Raw genomic sequence first — 14,602 nt, 5'->3', positions numbered from 1 at the left:
CCACTTGTCTGCTTGAAATGGAGCCACGGTGGTGGGCTGATTCTTCATAGATTACAGTGTTGAGGTTTCCACAGTAGAAGCTACAGCTGTTTAAAGCCAGGCACACACTCAACCTTCTGGAGTCTTACTGGATATGAACTTTTTAATTTCCTAGTTTTGTTGAGCCCAGTGCAATTCAATAAAGTTGAATTGTTTCCATTTGTTTTTCTGCTCAATCTATTTATTGGGTGTGACCACTTAAAGGAATCAGAACTTTGGCTTCCAGATTCGTTTATTCACATGTCAGACTGGAAGTTCCTTTTCCTGGAGTTTTCTTTTTCCCTCAAATGCTGTAACATTTCAAGAAGTTGTAAAAAAAATTGTCATCACGAATGTGATGATCTGGGAAGGAACATTTCAGTGCAGATGTTTTCTTCTTTTGAATATTAGTCAAACATTAGGAAACTTAAGGGTATGAGTCGAAACGTCACCATTTGGAACCAGTCAGGATATGAGCCATGTAATTTGTCTCAGTACAAAACCGCACAATGAGTGACAGATTGGAAGCTCCTGTTTTGTTTTTTTATTGGATTTTTTATTGGACATTTTTATATTTACATTTCAAATGTTATCCCTTTAACTGGTTTCCCATTCAAAAACCCCCTATCCCATTCCCAGAAGCTCCTGTTTTAGGACAAACTTTTCTGAGTTTCTTTTTCCCTTTTTCTTTTGTAGTACAGTCTCATCTGCTGTATGAAAATTGACCTTTCTGATGGCATACCAAAGTATTAAGTTCCTTCCCAACCCTGTAGTTCTAAACCTGCCACATCATGTGGGTGAGCTCATTAGGTAGAGACACTTACTTGTTCTGTTGGACATCCTGAGTTGGCAGGTTTGGGTGAGGTGCATGGGTCCCACCCATAAATGCCCCTCTGTACAGCTGTCATTGAAAGTTTAAAAAGTATTTGACTCCGGCTGCCTGGTGAGCTAGATTCCCAGCGCCCACTAACTACCCTGCCAGGGAACTGGGGACAGAGCAGAGATGAACTGGGGACAGAGGTATACATTCTCTTTTCAGTTCCATCATGCACAAAAAATTACTCTAGGTGGTACTTAGCTTATCTGACTTTGTTTCCAGTTACAAAATGGGAGCTGTTTTGAGAATTGACACATCTTTTATAAATTTACCTTCCCCATGGCCTACACCTCTGCTGAGATTTCCTGAGGCAGAAACAATTGTCTAAGAAGCAGCACATTTAGAGAGGCAGATAAAGCTCTTTCTGAACCAGCCGACTTGTGGACACGCTATATTGGCTCTGTTGATCTGTCTAGCCTGCATGATCCTGACAATATTAAGGATAACCACACTGGTAACCCATGTCACAATTGGTAGGGAGAGCTATGGGTAAGGAAGATGAAGGTTTTCCCAAAGAGTTATACAAAGAGAGGCACATGAACTAGCATAGGGCCCAGGGAATGTTTCTACCTCAAAGCATTGGAAATAACCCACCCTGCCTTTAGCAAGACAGTATTTATGTGAATTTAAAGCAATCTTAAAAATGGTTTTTACTTTTACAAGATTCTTGTATTACTGTAACATTTCTTCCGTCCCTGTCCTCCTTCCAAGTCTTCCCATAAATCCCTCCTTACTCTCCTTCAAATTCATGGCCTCCATTTTCATTGTTATTGCATTCACGTATAAGCATGTACATGTCACTAAACAAACTGCGTAGTCCTTAGGTTACATGTATGTTTCAGGGCTGACCATTTGGTATTGGATAACCAGTTGGTGTATTTTTCCTGGGGAAGATGATTTCTCCCCCTCCCAGCACTCCGAAGTTGCCTGTAGTTGTGCAGGGTTAAAGCCTCATGGTCCACCATCGCATGTCCACATCGTGTCATTCTTGTTCAGCTCAAATTTGGGCAGCTGTCTTGGTGAGACTTTCTGGAAACATTCTGATGCTCTGGCCCTTAACTTTCCACTCTGTCTTCTGCAATGTTCCCTGAGCCTTAAATCCAGGAGTGTTTTGTAGACGTATCTGGTGGGACTGGGCTCCAGAACTCTGTATTGTGGTTGGCTGTGGTTTTGTATATTGGTCTCCATCTGCTGTAAAGAGAAGTTTCCCTGGTGAGGGGTGGAAACTACGCTGATCTGTTTGTATCAGGAGAAAGGTTTAGATTGATGTTGGGAATTTTGCTGATTTAGTGGTTATACACTCTCCTCCCATATCCACTTCACTAGTACTGAATACTTAGCTAGTTTGCCACTACCAGGGATAGTTTCTCTTTTGTTTAACAGGTCTTAAGTCCAATTAGAGAGTTGCTAGTTACCTCCAAGGTGTGTATGCCACTATTCCACCCTTAAGAGTTTTTGTGCCATCCTGATCATTGATATGGTTTACAGGTGCCACAGCTGGGGAGGACTGTTGATTTCCTCTCTTTGTCAGAAGCCTGCATCGTGCCTTCTGGTACCATGAAAACTAGTCCTCAGGCAGGAGGCATTCCACTCAGTTCCAGCTCATGGGCCTCTGCACCTTGTGTCAAATATGCATGCTATCTTTAGCAATAGGAACTTACCTTGTGCTTCTGGGAGACAAGCAAAGGTTATAGCAATAGACTGCATGCACTGAAATCACTGACTATTAGTGGACTGATGTTAGTCTGTTTTTTTAGATCATGAAGTAGATTTTTTTATGAAATTGGGCATCCCAGAGTTTGGTTCATTTATGTTTTAGATAGTAATATCTTGTTAATTGTTCTCTTGAGGACAATGTCTCTCTTTATTTCTTCTGCTATGTTTTAATTTGAGGTCTATTTGATTATATATTAGGATAGTGACACCTTCTTGCTTCCTGGTCCCATTTGATTGGAGTACTTCTGTCTATCCTTTAAATCTAAGGTGGTGCCAATCTTTAAAACTAAGATGTGTCTCTTGTAGGCATCAAATAGATGGGTTTGTTTCTGCACCCATTCACTTAGTCTACATCTTTTGATTAGAGAATTGAGGCCATTGATATTTAAAGTTATTATTGAAATGTGTATTAATTGTGGTCATATTGCTTTTTTGGTCTTCGTTTGTTTCAATGGTATTTTTATGACTATTTCTTTCTACAATTCCTCTGTTATGCTTTCAATACTTGTCTCAGCCTGAGATAATGCTTCTTTTAAGTTTGGTTTGTTGGATATAATTCTTTTAGGTTGCTTGTGTTGTGAAAAGGTTTTCTACTTCTTCAGTCATGGCAGATAGTTTTGCTGGATATATTATTTTAGTTTGCCTGTCTTTTAGGACATAGAATTCACTGCTCCAGGCTCTTCTGGATTTCAAAGTTTCCACTGAAAAATCAGCTGTCATTGTGATGAATTTTCTTTAATATTTGACTTGTATTTTTTTTCTCTTGCAGCTTTCAATACATTCTTTGTTATGTAAACTTAGTATTTTAACAATGATTTGTTATGAGGATTTTTTTTTCTGTTCTTGCCTATTTGGTGTTCTGGGTCATTCTTGTATTTGTACAGGTATGTCTGTTTTTAGTTTGTGGAAGTTTTCTTTTATTATGATCTTGATGAAGATCTGGTCTATTCCATTGACTTGTGATTCTGCTTTCTCACCTATGCCTAGAATTCCAAGGTTTTTTTTCCTTCATGATATCCCAGATTCCCTATGTTTTCCTTTGGGGTGTGTGTGTATGTGCATGTTTGTGTTTTAAATATTTGTTCTAGAAGCTCTACTTTACCTTTGGGTCCTGATTTCTGTCTTCTGCTCATTCATTCTACTTATAAATCTTTTTCTTTGAAATTTATACTTGAGCTACTGGGTTTTTCAATTCCATCTTTATTTCAGCTCAGCTCTTCTTCAGTGTGTTGAATCTCCCGATTGAATTCTACTCTTAAGTGTTGGGTTGTCTTTGTCACTTCAGTCAGTCTTATTGTTTCTCTTTGGTTTTATATTTTAAAGATAGCCTTGTCATTTCTTGTGCATCATTCAGGCATGTATTCTTCTTAATTTCATTGAGCTGCTTGTCTTTAAAGTCCATGAGTTCTTTGATGAGGTTTGTGGTTGTTTTCTTAGATTCTGTGTTCTGGAATCGATCCTAACAATTCTCACTGGCATTCATTTCTATAGGACTGTAGTTTTGTAGAGAAGTTACAGGCTTGGTCTTTCACATAGCTGGTATCTCTGTGATGGAATCTGGGGATACCAACTTTTGTTAGTTCTGAGTATGTTATGGGCAGAGCAGATTGGGGAGAAGAGAGGATGTGTGGGCAGGTTGGATATAGAGGTTAGGAATGGCTTGGGTGGAATGGAGTCAATGGGCAGGAACTACTGGGTTGGTCCTGTTCTAAGCCTGGAGTGTGGGAAGGTTGGATGTAGAACGGAAGAGTCCTTTGGTTGAGGGAGAATCCTGGCCTCACCATAGAGCTCCATGGTGCAGGCAAGGAAGGCCAGGCTCGGCTGCTGCACTGGCTGTGGGACCCAGGCTAGAACTGGTGGCTGAGAATAAGATGTGGATAGGGAGACTAGGGGAACACACTTGGTTAAACCTTGGAGAATGTGGGAAGTCTGGGTACCAAGCAGGGTGGTTGGAAGCCCTGTGGAAGGATTTTCAGGTTTGAAAATATATTATACATTTACTAATAAAGCTACTCCTTTCTAACTTATTTCTAAATGCTTATCTCCTATACCATTTGTGTAGTTTTTACCCAATAAAGATTTTTACCCCTGAGCAAATGATAGCTATGTTAACTCCTCCATTACTGAGAAATGGGAATGTGGGTTAGCTCCTCAGTAGCTGAACTTCTTGGCTGGCTAGTCTTCAGTAATTTCCTCTGGAAGCCTTGCTCCAGTTGCTTTAGGTGTAGGACATGGCTTTGCTTTGGGGTAGGCAAGGTGAGATGAGGCTGACCCTATATCCTCTGCAGCTCCACTTCTAGGTGATTCCTTTCCCTTTCCACTCTTCTGTTTAGCCTCAAGCATGCTGGATCACAACTTCTGCAGTACAACACTAGCCAATTCCTCTTCAGGGAATCATCCGAATCCATGAACAATTAAATACTATGTGTCAGTGACTACTTATCAAGGGCTATGACTAAAAAGGCAAAGCATCAAATTATTTTGGAAATTTCTGAGAATTTCTGGGCCTCAGATGGCTGCCCCCTACCTCCTCTTGAACTCCAACCTTTTCCCATAGTTGCTGATCAAGTCCCTAAACTGACTAAGCCTGCTGTACTTGTCTGAGCCTGTTGTGTGGGGAACTAGCCTGTGGCAATTGGTCTAGATTTCTATAGTTGATTTAAAGTTTCAATAAATAAAAGACATATTGAGATAAAGTGCCAGGTTGTGGTATATTTTAGTAAATGTTTTTGAAAAAGTTTATGTAGGTTGGGAAGATGGCTCAGCCAGGAGTGCACTTTCTTACAGAGGACTCAAATTTAGCTCCCAGCAGCTGTGTGTATATATGTGTGAAGTCAAATACTTTCTTCCCTGACCACAAAGTCCACTGTCATTTGGTGGTAGGCAAGGCGATCTCCAAAACGTCCTATTTGTTCTCTGCAGGGTCTACACGATTTGTTAATTTTCAGTATCTTAAAGGCAGCTGTTTCATGTATTCTGTTCAGTATTAAAATTATCTATGCTAGAGGGTAAATTTGATGGATACCACTCTATCCTGGCAGACAGTGTAGGCTCCTCTGTATTTCCTTGATGCCTGTGGTCCTAGGAGTGATGCCTCTTTCTATTCTGACATCAAGTTTTGTGTCTTTTCACATTATTTCCATCCGTTTTGCCGTAAGTTTGTGCTTCTTTGCATCAGCCAGCTCAGGTTGCCTCAATAAGATAGCAGACCTGGTTGTTTCAATAGATATTTTCTTTTCTAAAGATTTACTTATTTATTCTATATAAGTACAGTGTAGCTGTCTTCAGACACACCAGAAGAGGGCATCAGAGCCCATTATAGATGGTTGTGAGCCACCATGTGGTTGCTGGGAATTGAACTCAGGACCTCTGGAATGGCAGTCAGTGCTCTTAACCACTGAGCCATCTCTCTAGCCCCAATAGTGTAATTTTGTACAGTTCAAGATCAAAATGTCACTGGGACCGGCCTTTGAAAAAGGATTGCTCATCACTGTGGATGAGGGGGAGATGGTGTTTCTTCCCCTTCAGTATTAGTCCCAGATCGTGTCCAATTCTTCTGAGTTCATTTAACCTTAACTACTATACCCTACTGAGGGTCCTATCTTAGTCTCTGGATTAGTGATCAATGTGAGTTTTAAGGAGACAGAATTCAGTACATAGCACTCTGTCACTGATTCTGTTACAATAACTTCTCTTTTTTCATATGAAAACATGGAGGTCAGAAGACAAGCATGGGAAATCAGTTCTCTCCTTCCACTGTGTGGCTCTGTGGGTTTGAATTAGTAAGAGCATCAGGTTTGGCAGCAGGTAATTCTTTGAATTAAGCCATCTCTCTGGTCCTTTTTTTGTCACATGAAATTTTTTTTCTAAGTAATGATGGACAAGTATCAGACAGTTTCCTGATCTTTTAACCATGTTTTTGAACTACAAAGATGACTTTAAGCTCTTTACTTGTAACAGTGCATTTTAGTGTGTGTTGTTTTACAGTTTTCTCAGAATGGATTGGAAGTTATGGCTCTAATTTCCCAGTCTTTTGGATTATTAGTCAGTTACTAGTTCCTAATGTAAGAGTGGTGTGAAAAGCCTACAACTCATTCTATTAATCTTGACACGTCCATGGCAAGATCGGCATTTTAAAATGTCCTGTAGGAATATCAAAGAGTTTCTTACTCAGTAACTGAGTGTACAAAGGTTATTAGTACATCCTTTCACATTTTGTGTCTGTTCTGCAAAAATTTCTGCTGTGTCTTTAACTCCTGAGCAGATGTTTCCTAACTCTGACACAGATCTTACTCCAGATTCTAATTATTGGTGCCATCAAACTTCAGTGCCCCACTTCCGAGTGTCTAATTTAAAATGAGTAACAGCGAACGAATAATTACTGTTCTCTGCTGGTACTGCACATTCTTACTTTCTATTCAGAGCTCTCAAGAATGAATGTTTTGTGTCTGTCCATTGCAAATTATACGTTGCCCTATCCACATTCTATAAAAAGTAGTCTTTACTATGTATATGAGTATGTGTGCCAGAAGAAATATTAAAGTGGCTTTAAAATCGCCACCTAAAAATTCAGAAGCAATGTGGCAAACCACTGGAAAAGAAATGAAAAAATGTTAAGTGGGGAATCCCTCAGGCAACGTTGGTGTGCATGACAACCTGATAGCTGTAGGCTGTTTAGTGTCTCTACACTGGGCTTCCTTGCTCCCAGTGTATGTTTTCATTTTTCCAACAAGAATAAGCTAAGTTACTTCTGAAATGGTTTATTATTTTAATCATTGTACAGTATATGAAGTATAGAATTTCTTTAAAAATGACTGATTCCGCAGGTTGCACTGTTAGGGCACTGCTATGGAGAAGGACACGTCTGGCTTTTTACATCTGTCCACACTGATCACCCATTATGACTCTTCTGTGTTACTTTTGTCCAAGCTGTGACAGCTAAAAATGAAAACAGAAATTATAAATATAAGTTTTCATTTTTAGATTACAATAAACCTTAGGTTTCCTACTTACTATATACTCCTAGAACAAAACATTTCAACAAAATAATTTAACATATGCTTCAAATATAACAGTCATGGCATGTAAATATAAACATTACAAGCAAACCCTGAGCATAAGTGATCGATATTAAACAGTATGAAACTTTATAGAGAAATGTAGGTGCTAACAGCTTGCCATATACTTTTATATCCCTAAAGGATTAGGAGGAGAGGAAGCAGAAACCCAAAACTGCACTCCTAGTTTGGGAAGGCTAGAAAAACTCCTATAGAAGTAACTCTCCCAGAGGGAGAACCTTGATGACTCTGGTTTTGTGGCGCTAGCTGGTGTTGCACAAGACAGGCAGACCTGTGACAGAAGCTCTGCAATTGATTAGCTTGCCTGAAGAATCAGAGTTTAGGCAACAGTGAGGGAGACACCTCAGAAAGCAGTGTGTGGCGGATTCTGTGTTTATGGGGGAAATCATGAACGCACAAGTCCTATGATGCAGCCTGAGCCGTCTGAGAGACTGAGAATGAATGTATGGAACATGGAGGCAAGGGGCCTTGGGAGGGGCCAGAGGAAGAAAGAGAAAGACAAAAAATGGTGATATTTTAATTTAAAAAAAAAAAGCCTAAAAAAAACCCTGCCTAATGAATTAGAAGTCAGTATTCTTTAGAACAATGGCATTCATTTTGCCAGACCACAAATCACAGACAAGGCTTAGGAGGCAAGGTAATAATAATAAAAGAAACCAGGAAAATGTACCCAATTTATGGGGAAAATAATGCAAAAAGACAGAAACAACCCACACTTTCCAATTAACAGGGTTCTTAAAATCAGCAATAATTACTATTGGTAAAGTAAAATCAATGTTCATAAAGAATAAAAGAAGTGTTAGCAGAGAAAAACTCAACAGACCCACATGAGAAGAATGGAATTGCTAAGTACCCTCTTTAAGAACAGAGAACAGAAACAGAAGAGCGAGTTTTTAAAACCTGAGATAGAAACAAATGGTTCACTTTGAGGAACAGAATCCTTAGCAATTTGTGGTCTAAGATATAAAACACATACTCAATGACGTGTTTGTATTGTGAAATGCAACATTAGGTGACTTCATCACAAAAGCCCCAGAGAAACCTACATGGTTTCTCTACCACACTCCTGGAATAGAAATGCTCTGAGACTGCAAATCTACGTAATACAGTGCTATATATACACACTGTACTCCATGGTAACAATGCCCAGGTACAGTAAAAATACAGTATAAAGACAGACAGTGTGGCTGGTGAGCCTGCCCAGTCAGTGATGCCCAGGCCCTGCAAACATGAGGGCTGAGTTCAGATTCTCGGTACTGACTAAGCCAGTGCGGCAGTGCACGTCCACCATCTCAGCACCAGCTGGGCAAAGACGAGTTGGATCCCACTGACCAGCCAGTCTAGTGTGTCAGTGAGAGCGTGTCTCAAAAACACTAGGTAGAGAGTTACTGAGGAAAACTGATGGTGACCTCTGGCCTCACACGTACACTGCATTACAGAGGCATGTCTGTATCCACACAAACAAAATTCAAAATGGCATACCCTTATCGGGCGCTCACCAGGAATGGAGCTTAGGGGCCCCTATGTGAAGGCTCAGGAGATCAGTGCACACTGCTGCGGACTTAAGACATTCAGCGCTTGGGCTGCACCTGAGTTAAGCATTTGCCATCAACAACTGTCAAACTGTATGTGCTACACTTCTCTGTGACTGTTCACACCAGCATCACTAGGCACTGCTGTAATTCTGAGACCAGAGTTATAAACAGAGTCCCAAAGGAATAGGAGAGAAAAACCCAGGCACATAAATATCTGAAGCCATAATAGTTGAAAATTCTCTAAATTTAGTACAAACTTGTGCATTTGGAAAGTTTAGTGTTCTCCAAGCAAAATAATATGTCTCTGTGTGTGAATATACATAAGTGTGTGTGTGTGTGTGTGTGTGTGTGTGTGTGTGTACATACACATCCCTCACAGGGCTATATTCCCAGCCCAAATACACACACACACACACACACACACACACACACACACACAAACTTCACATGTGAGAGGCTCTGGGTTTTCCCTACAGCTCCCAAAGTACTGCCTGCCAAAACCCCACAACACTGGTCCAAACGAAACAACAAATCCCAATCATGGTGAATACACACGCACAGCACAGTCTTAGAACAAACCCTTGCGCGTATCCAGGGAGTCACAGTACATCACATAGCGCCAAGTCAACTTAAATGCCTGCTGGCTTCCTCTCCGAAAGACTGGAGGCCGCAGTCAGTGAGGCACCTTTAAGGCACTAAAAAGGTCTATCCAGGTGTACAGAACAAAGACCCAAAGAAAAAAGGGTGAGAAAATGCGAGAGCTGTGATATATGCCAAACACGTTTTTGCTCAGCAGTCAGAGTTTGGAAGTGCAGATAAAAGTATGGAAAATCAAGTATCTGGGAAAGCATTTGTTTCCTTTTGATACATGTGACCACCTACGACTAAGTGATAATTCCCACTGTCCTGTAAGGCTATTAGTACAGAGGTAAATTATACAATAACCACAGGACAGAGCTGAGAGAATCACATTTTCTGTATTCTATGTGAATGGCAATGTTGACTCTAGTGTATAAGCAAAGAATTCCATATTGTGATCTCTCGAGCAAATGCTGAAGTTTACAGATGATCCAAATGAAGACATGGAATAAATGACAAAAGAACCCCAAGCAGAAGACAAATAGTAAAACTGTAGACATAAATTTAATTATGTCAGTAATTATATTTGGTAACAGAGCAAAGACTTCAATTAATAGGCAAGGACCCCTAAGATTGATTAACTAGAAATCTAACTATATATTCCTATAAATTCAAAACATTGCAAATAGTTGGAAAAAGTTGTAACATGAAGCAGAGAGCAGAAGATACCAGCTAACGTATACTTAAGACAAAGAACACCACCAGGATAGTGCATGTGTAATGCATGCAGTTAGACGTCTGGAAGGTTTGGTGATGAATCCTAAGTGTATACACTACCTAATATCTCTGTAATACAGAATGTGCTGGGGTGTGGGTCGGTGTGTACAGTCCTTTGTCGAGCATGCACCTCTAGTCCCAGCTCTGAGAGTACTGAGTTAAAAGGCTAGCCTGGATTACATAAGACCTTGTCTTAAAAAACAAATCAAAACCCAATACAGCAACTGATACAGCTAAAAGCAGAAAGAGAATTCAGTAATCCTAATTAGCATTTTTTTTTTGGAGACAGGATCTTACTATACACAGACCCATTTGGAAGTGGCGTCCTCCTGCTCTGAAGAGCCGGTGTAACAGGCTCTGTACAGTGGCCGGTGTACAGGGCCACTGTATTAGGCAGTGCTACACTGAGGACGCGGAGGCATCAGCTGAGACATACACCTCTGGGGACACTCTTTTTAAATAAACAAGGAAAATTTATTGTGACAGATGGTATGTTGGACCATAAAAGGAATTAAATTATAAGGGGTTGGGGATTTAGCTCAGTGGTACAGCGCTTGCCTAGCAAGCGCAAGGCCCTGGGTTTGGTCCTCAGTTCCAAAAAAAAAAAAAAAAAAAGGAATTATAATATATTTAAAAAACAGGTGCATATTCCTGATAATTAGTTATTGAAACATCAAAATATTTAAACAACAGACCTACAAAATTTGGGTTACAGAATAAATCACAAGGTAAATCACAAAATATTTCAAATTTCATTAAAGTACAGCATATGCACATTTGTTGAATGAAGCTGACACAGGTCCAGGCATTTAAACTCTAGAGTTTTGTTTTGTTTTTTCTTTTTAGTTTTTCAAGACAGGGTTTCTCTTCATACCCCCGGGTTTCCTGGAATTCACTCTGTAAACCAGGCTGCCTTTGAACTCAGGGATCCGCCTGCCTCTGTCTGAAGAGTTGTGAGGAGCTAAATACTGAGTTGTTTTTTTCTTTTTTAATTAGAATCAAATTTATATTTTCAGTTTAGGGAGGAGAACAACAACATTAAAGTAACTAGAACAAAATATTGTGAGGGAAGAGTAAAAACAAATGAGGGAAGACAAATAAATGAGAAAAGTAACATGACAACAGCTGGCTTGTTGAAAAGAGAATCAATGGAGCCCCCTTGGTTAGCCTACACTGCAAATTCTCCTCACCTGCTCTAAGTGTAAAATGTGAAACGCAGAGGAGTAAGGATTGTTGGACATGATCAAAGAACATGCATACATGTATGAAATTCTCAAAGAATAAAGTATTCTGTTAAAAAGGAAAAGCCACATGTTGGTCTGTTACTCGTGACTCATCTTTGAGATGCCACATTCAGATTCTCAGGGCTGCCCTACTCTCCTCTGAACACCTTTCCTTTGCCTCACTCCATGCTTCAGCCTGCTGTAAAATGTCTTTAATAGAGTCTCCAACTCCTGCTTCACAAACTTGTTAGTCCTTAAATTCTTTTCAGCATCAAAACCATGAATCATGGTTTGGCCTGAGTTGGTTCCTAAATCGAAGGGAAATTCCAGAGAGCTGGGGATGACAGTGAGAAGCTCTCCTTTACCTGTGCCACCAAATGCTGACATCTACACATTACTGATGAGGCGACTGGGCCTACTGATTAAAAAAGCTAAGATCAATATAATTAGCGATTTAAAGGACTGTATGGAAATGAGCCCATTGACTAAACTATAACTATAGTTACCACTACCATTCAAAGTGAACATCATCACACCACCTGAGCATATGCTGTCCATCCACAGAGGAATTCTGAGCCCCAAAAATCATGTGCCCAGCATTCCAGACATGTGGACAGCATATAGGAAATTCAGAATTCTATTTTGTCTACTAGGATAACTTCAATTTTAAATAACTACCTTTTCAAAAGAGTTGTGATTGTTAACCTTATTAAAATGTTACTTCCCAGAACTGTCCTCATACCCATAGTGAAACTTAATAACTAGAGGAGCTTTTGTTTCAGTTGACTTGAATTCAACCGAGTAACTGATAGCTTTTGAAGGAGAGATACCCAATAGCAACTTGTATTATACTAAGAGAAACAACTAAAACACGGCACACTTACCTGTTTTATGAACTGTGTAGCATTAAAAATCTCACTGCAGCCATACAAAATATGCTTGCCTTGCTTTCCCTATGAAAAGCAGACAGAGAACTCAGACTTTTCTATGCATCACAAACAGTACAAACATTCCCAGGAATTAGCCTGCTGGGCATTCTGGGGAGAGGGCTTATTAAAAGTCTTCTGCCTGGTGGTGGTGTTATATTTAAAATGTGTGTGTGTATCCTAAAGTGCATAAACATACAGGAATAAGTTGGTGAAATGGGCACAAGAATGCTTTTTTCTTCCTTTTCCCTAGCTTGGCTAAGCTTTCTCAAGGGCTGTAGCCCCATGTTTTCAACATCTAACAGAAAAGCAGTAAATAGCAAGATGTACTGTCTAATGAATCAGGTGTAATTTTAAAGCACTCAGCTGAGCAAGTATTCTAGTACAAACCAGTTTTTAGGGCTGCACATGTGTGCATGCAACATAAAGTCATTCCTTGTGCAAGACTGGGGGCCCCTGACACAGATTCTTAAAAGTGTGCATGACTGAGGAGAAGTAATCCAGTGAGACTCCTGGGAATTATGTGTCCCTGTTACATCACAGTTTCTATTAATGCCTTTGTAATAAGGGCATAAAGAGTGACAGTCATACCTTAACAACTGCATAATTAGAGAATGTCACTTTATTATGTAACAATAGCCAATTTTCCAGCCTATAGATTTTATTTTACTTTGGTCTTCAAATTAGGCTTAGTGTCTCCTGTAATTTCAGTTTTCTGCCACTCTACGGTTTGCAGTAGGATTCTATCTCTAATGTGCTACCTTAACGCTTTTAGAAGTATGTTGCTGATGGGAGTCCATACAGTTGAGTAAAGCATGCATTGTTAGGTAAACGAGTTCTATAAACCATCTTAAGGGAGACGAATCTTGGAAGGGGAGCTTGTCTCTAAATATTTAAAGTCATCAAGAAAGCACCAAATACTTTATGAAATATTATTTTCTAATCCAGTACAATTTTAGTAGAATCATGACTATGACAGGAAAACAAGTAAATTGGTAATTTTCTCTATATTTTTACTTTTATAAGAGCTGATAGCTTGCCATGTGGCCTCTGGGCCTGAATTCCTGGGCTGAAGTGACTCACTTGCCTTGGCACGTGTGACTCAGTGCATCTTGCTCACAAGTATAACTTAGAAAATGACCTCTTGGAAGGTAGTTACAGAGGTCAGGATAGGCCCTGGCCAATGCTAATAGTCTAATCACATAAGACTCACACCAGCAGGAGACAGAATGAGAAGGCTCAACTGTACCTTTATGTAGTCAACAAGATTCTGATACTCAATATAGTTGCCTCCTCCTACCACAAAGACAATGGCCTAAAAGTACAAACGGAGGGGAAAGGGGGAAAACACAGTTAAAGCATTTTAATTTTTAAGCAACATGGCTTTTAGTCTGGAAGCTGTTCTGAACCTGAGATGGGATGACGAGGCCTCCAACCTAAGGCCTTGTTGCCTCAAAGACTAACCGCAGTATGCAATGCAGTCACAGCGGATAAGGGCAGGAGCTTGAGCTAAAGGTTAGGCTTTGATTCCTATTAATGGCTGTAAGCAGAAACACTGGAAACCCAACATGCAACTTTCAACACATCACTCTCAATGAGACGTGTCTGTATTCAAATACGCAAACAGTCACATCTGCATAAACACTGGAATCATTGTAGAAATTCCATGTACAATTCTTTTTTTTTTTTTTTTTTTTTGTTCTTTTTTTCGGAGCTGGGGACCGAACCCAGGGCCTTGCGCTTCCTAGGCAAGCGCTCTACCACTGAGCTAAATCCCCAACCCCTCCATGTACAATTCTTAATGCAATCCAAAAGACTCCTTTTTCTGCTATTTTGTCAGAAATAGCATCAACTTAAGAAAAACAGAGCAATA

The 14,602-nt window shown here is 39.9% G+C and overlaps 1 protein-coding gene across 2 annotated transcripts in view; it reads right to left on the bottom strand.

The window, feature by feature from the left end:
• Positions 1-7,355: 7,355 nt before the first annotated feature.
• Scfd1 (sec1 family domain containing 1) overlaps positions 7,356-14,602 on the bottom strand; it is a 79,929-nt gene continuing 72,682 nt past the window's right edge. Inside the window, exons 23-25 of one of the 2 annotated variants that reach the window (XR_015622121.1) lie at positions 13,979-14,044; positions 12,688-12,756; positions 7,356-7,549 (exon numbers count right to left, since the gene is read on the bottom strand). Coding sequence is in view for 1 of the 2 variants with exons in the window: in NM_019364.1 (NP_062237.1) it covers positions 7,526-7,549; positions 12,688-12,756; positions 13,979-14,044 (159 nt within the window). In the remaining variant the exon portion in view is untranslated. The remainder of the gene's footprint in view (positions 7,550-12,687; positions 12,757-13,978; positions 14,045-14,602) is intronic. The other variant, NM_019364.1, reaches the window with a different exon arrangement.

Source organism: Rattus norvegicus, chromosome 6, assembly GCF_021556685.1.
Source record: "Rattus norvegicus strain SHRSP/BbbUtx chromosome 6, alternate assembly SHRSP_T2T, whole genome shotgun sequence".
In the NCBI taxonomy this organism is placed as follows: Eukaryota; Metazoa; Chordata; class Mammalia; order Rodentia; family Muridae; genus Rattus; species Rattus norvegicus.
The sequence above is the reverse complement of the archived record's forward strand: the minus strand, read 5'-3'. Positions and strand labels throughout refer to the sequence as shown.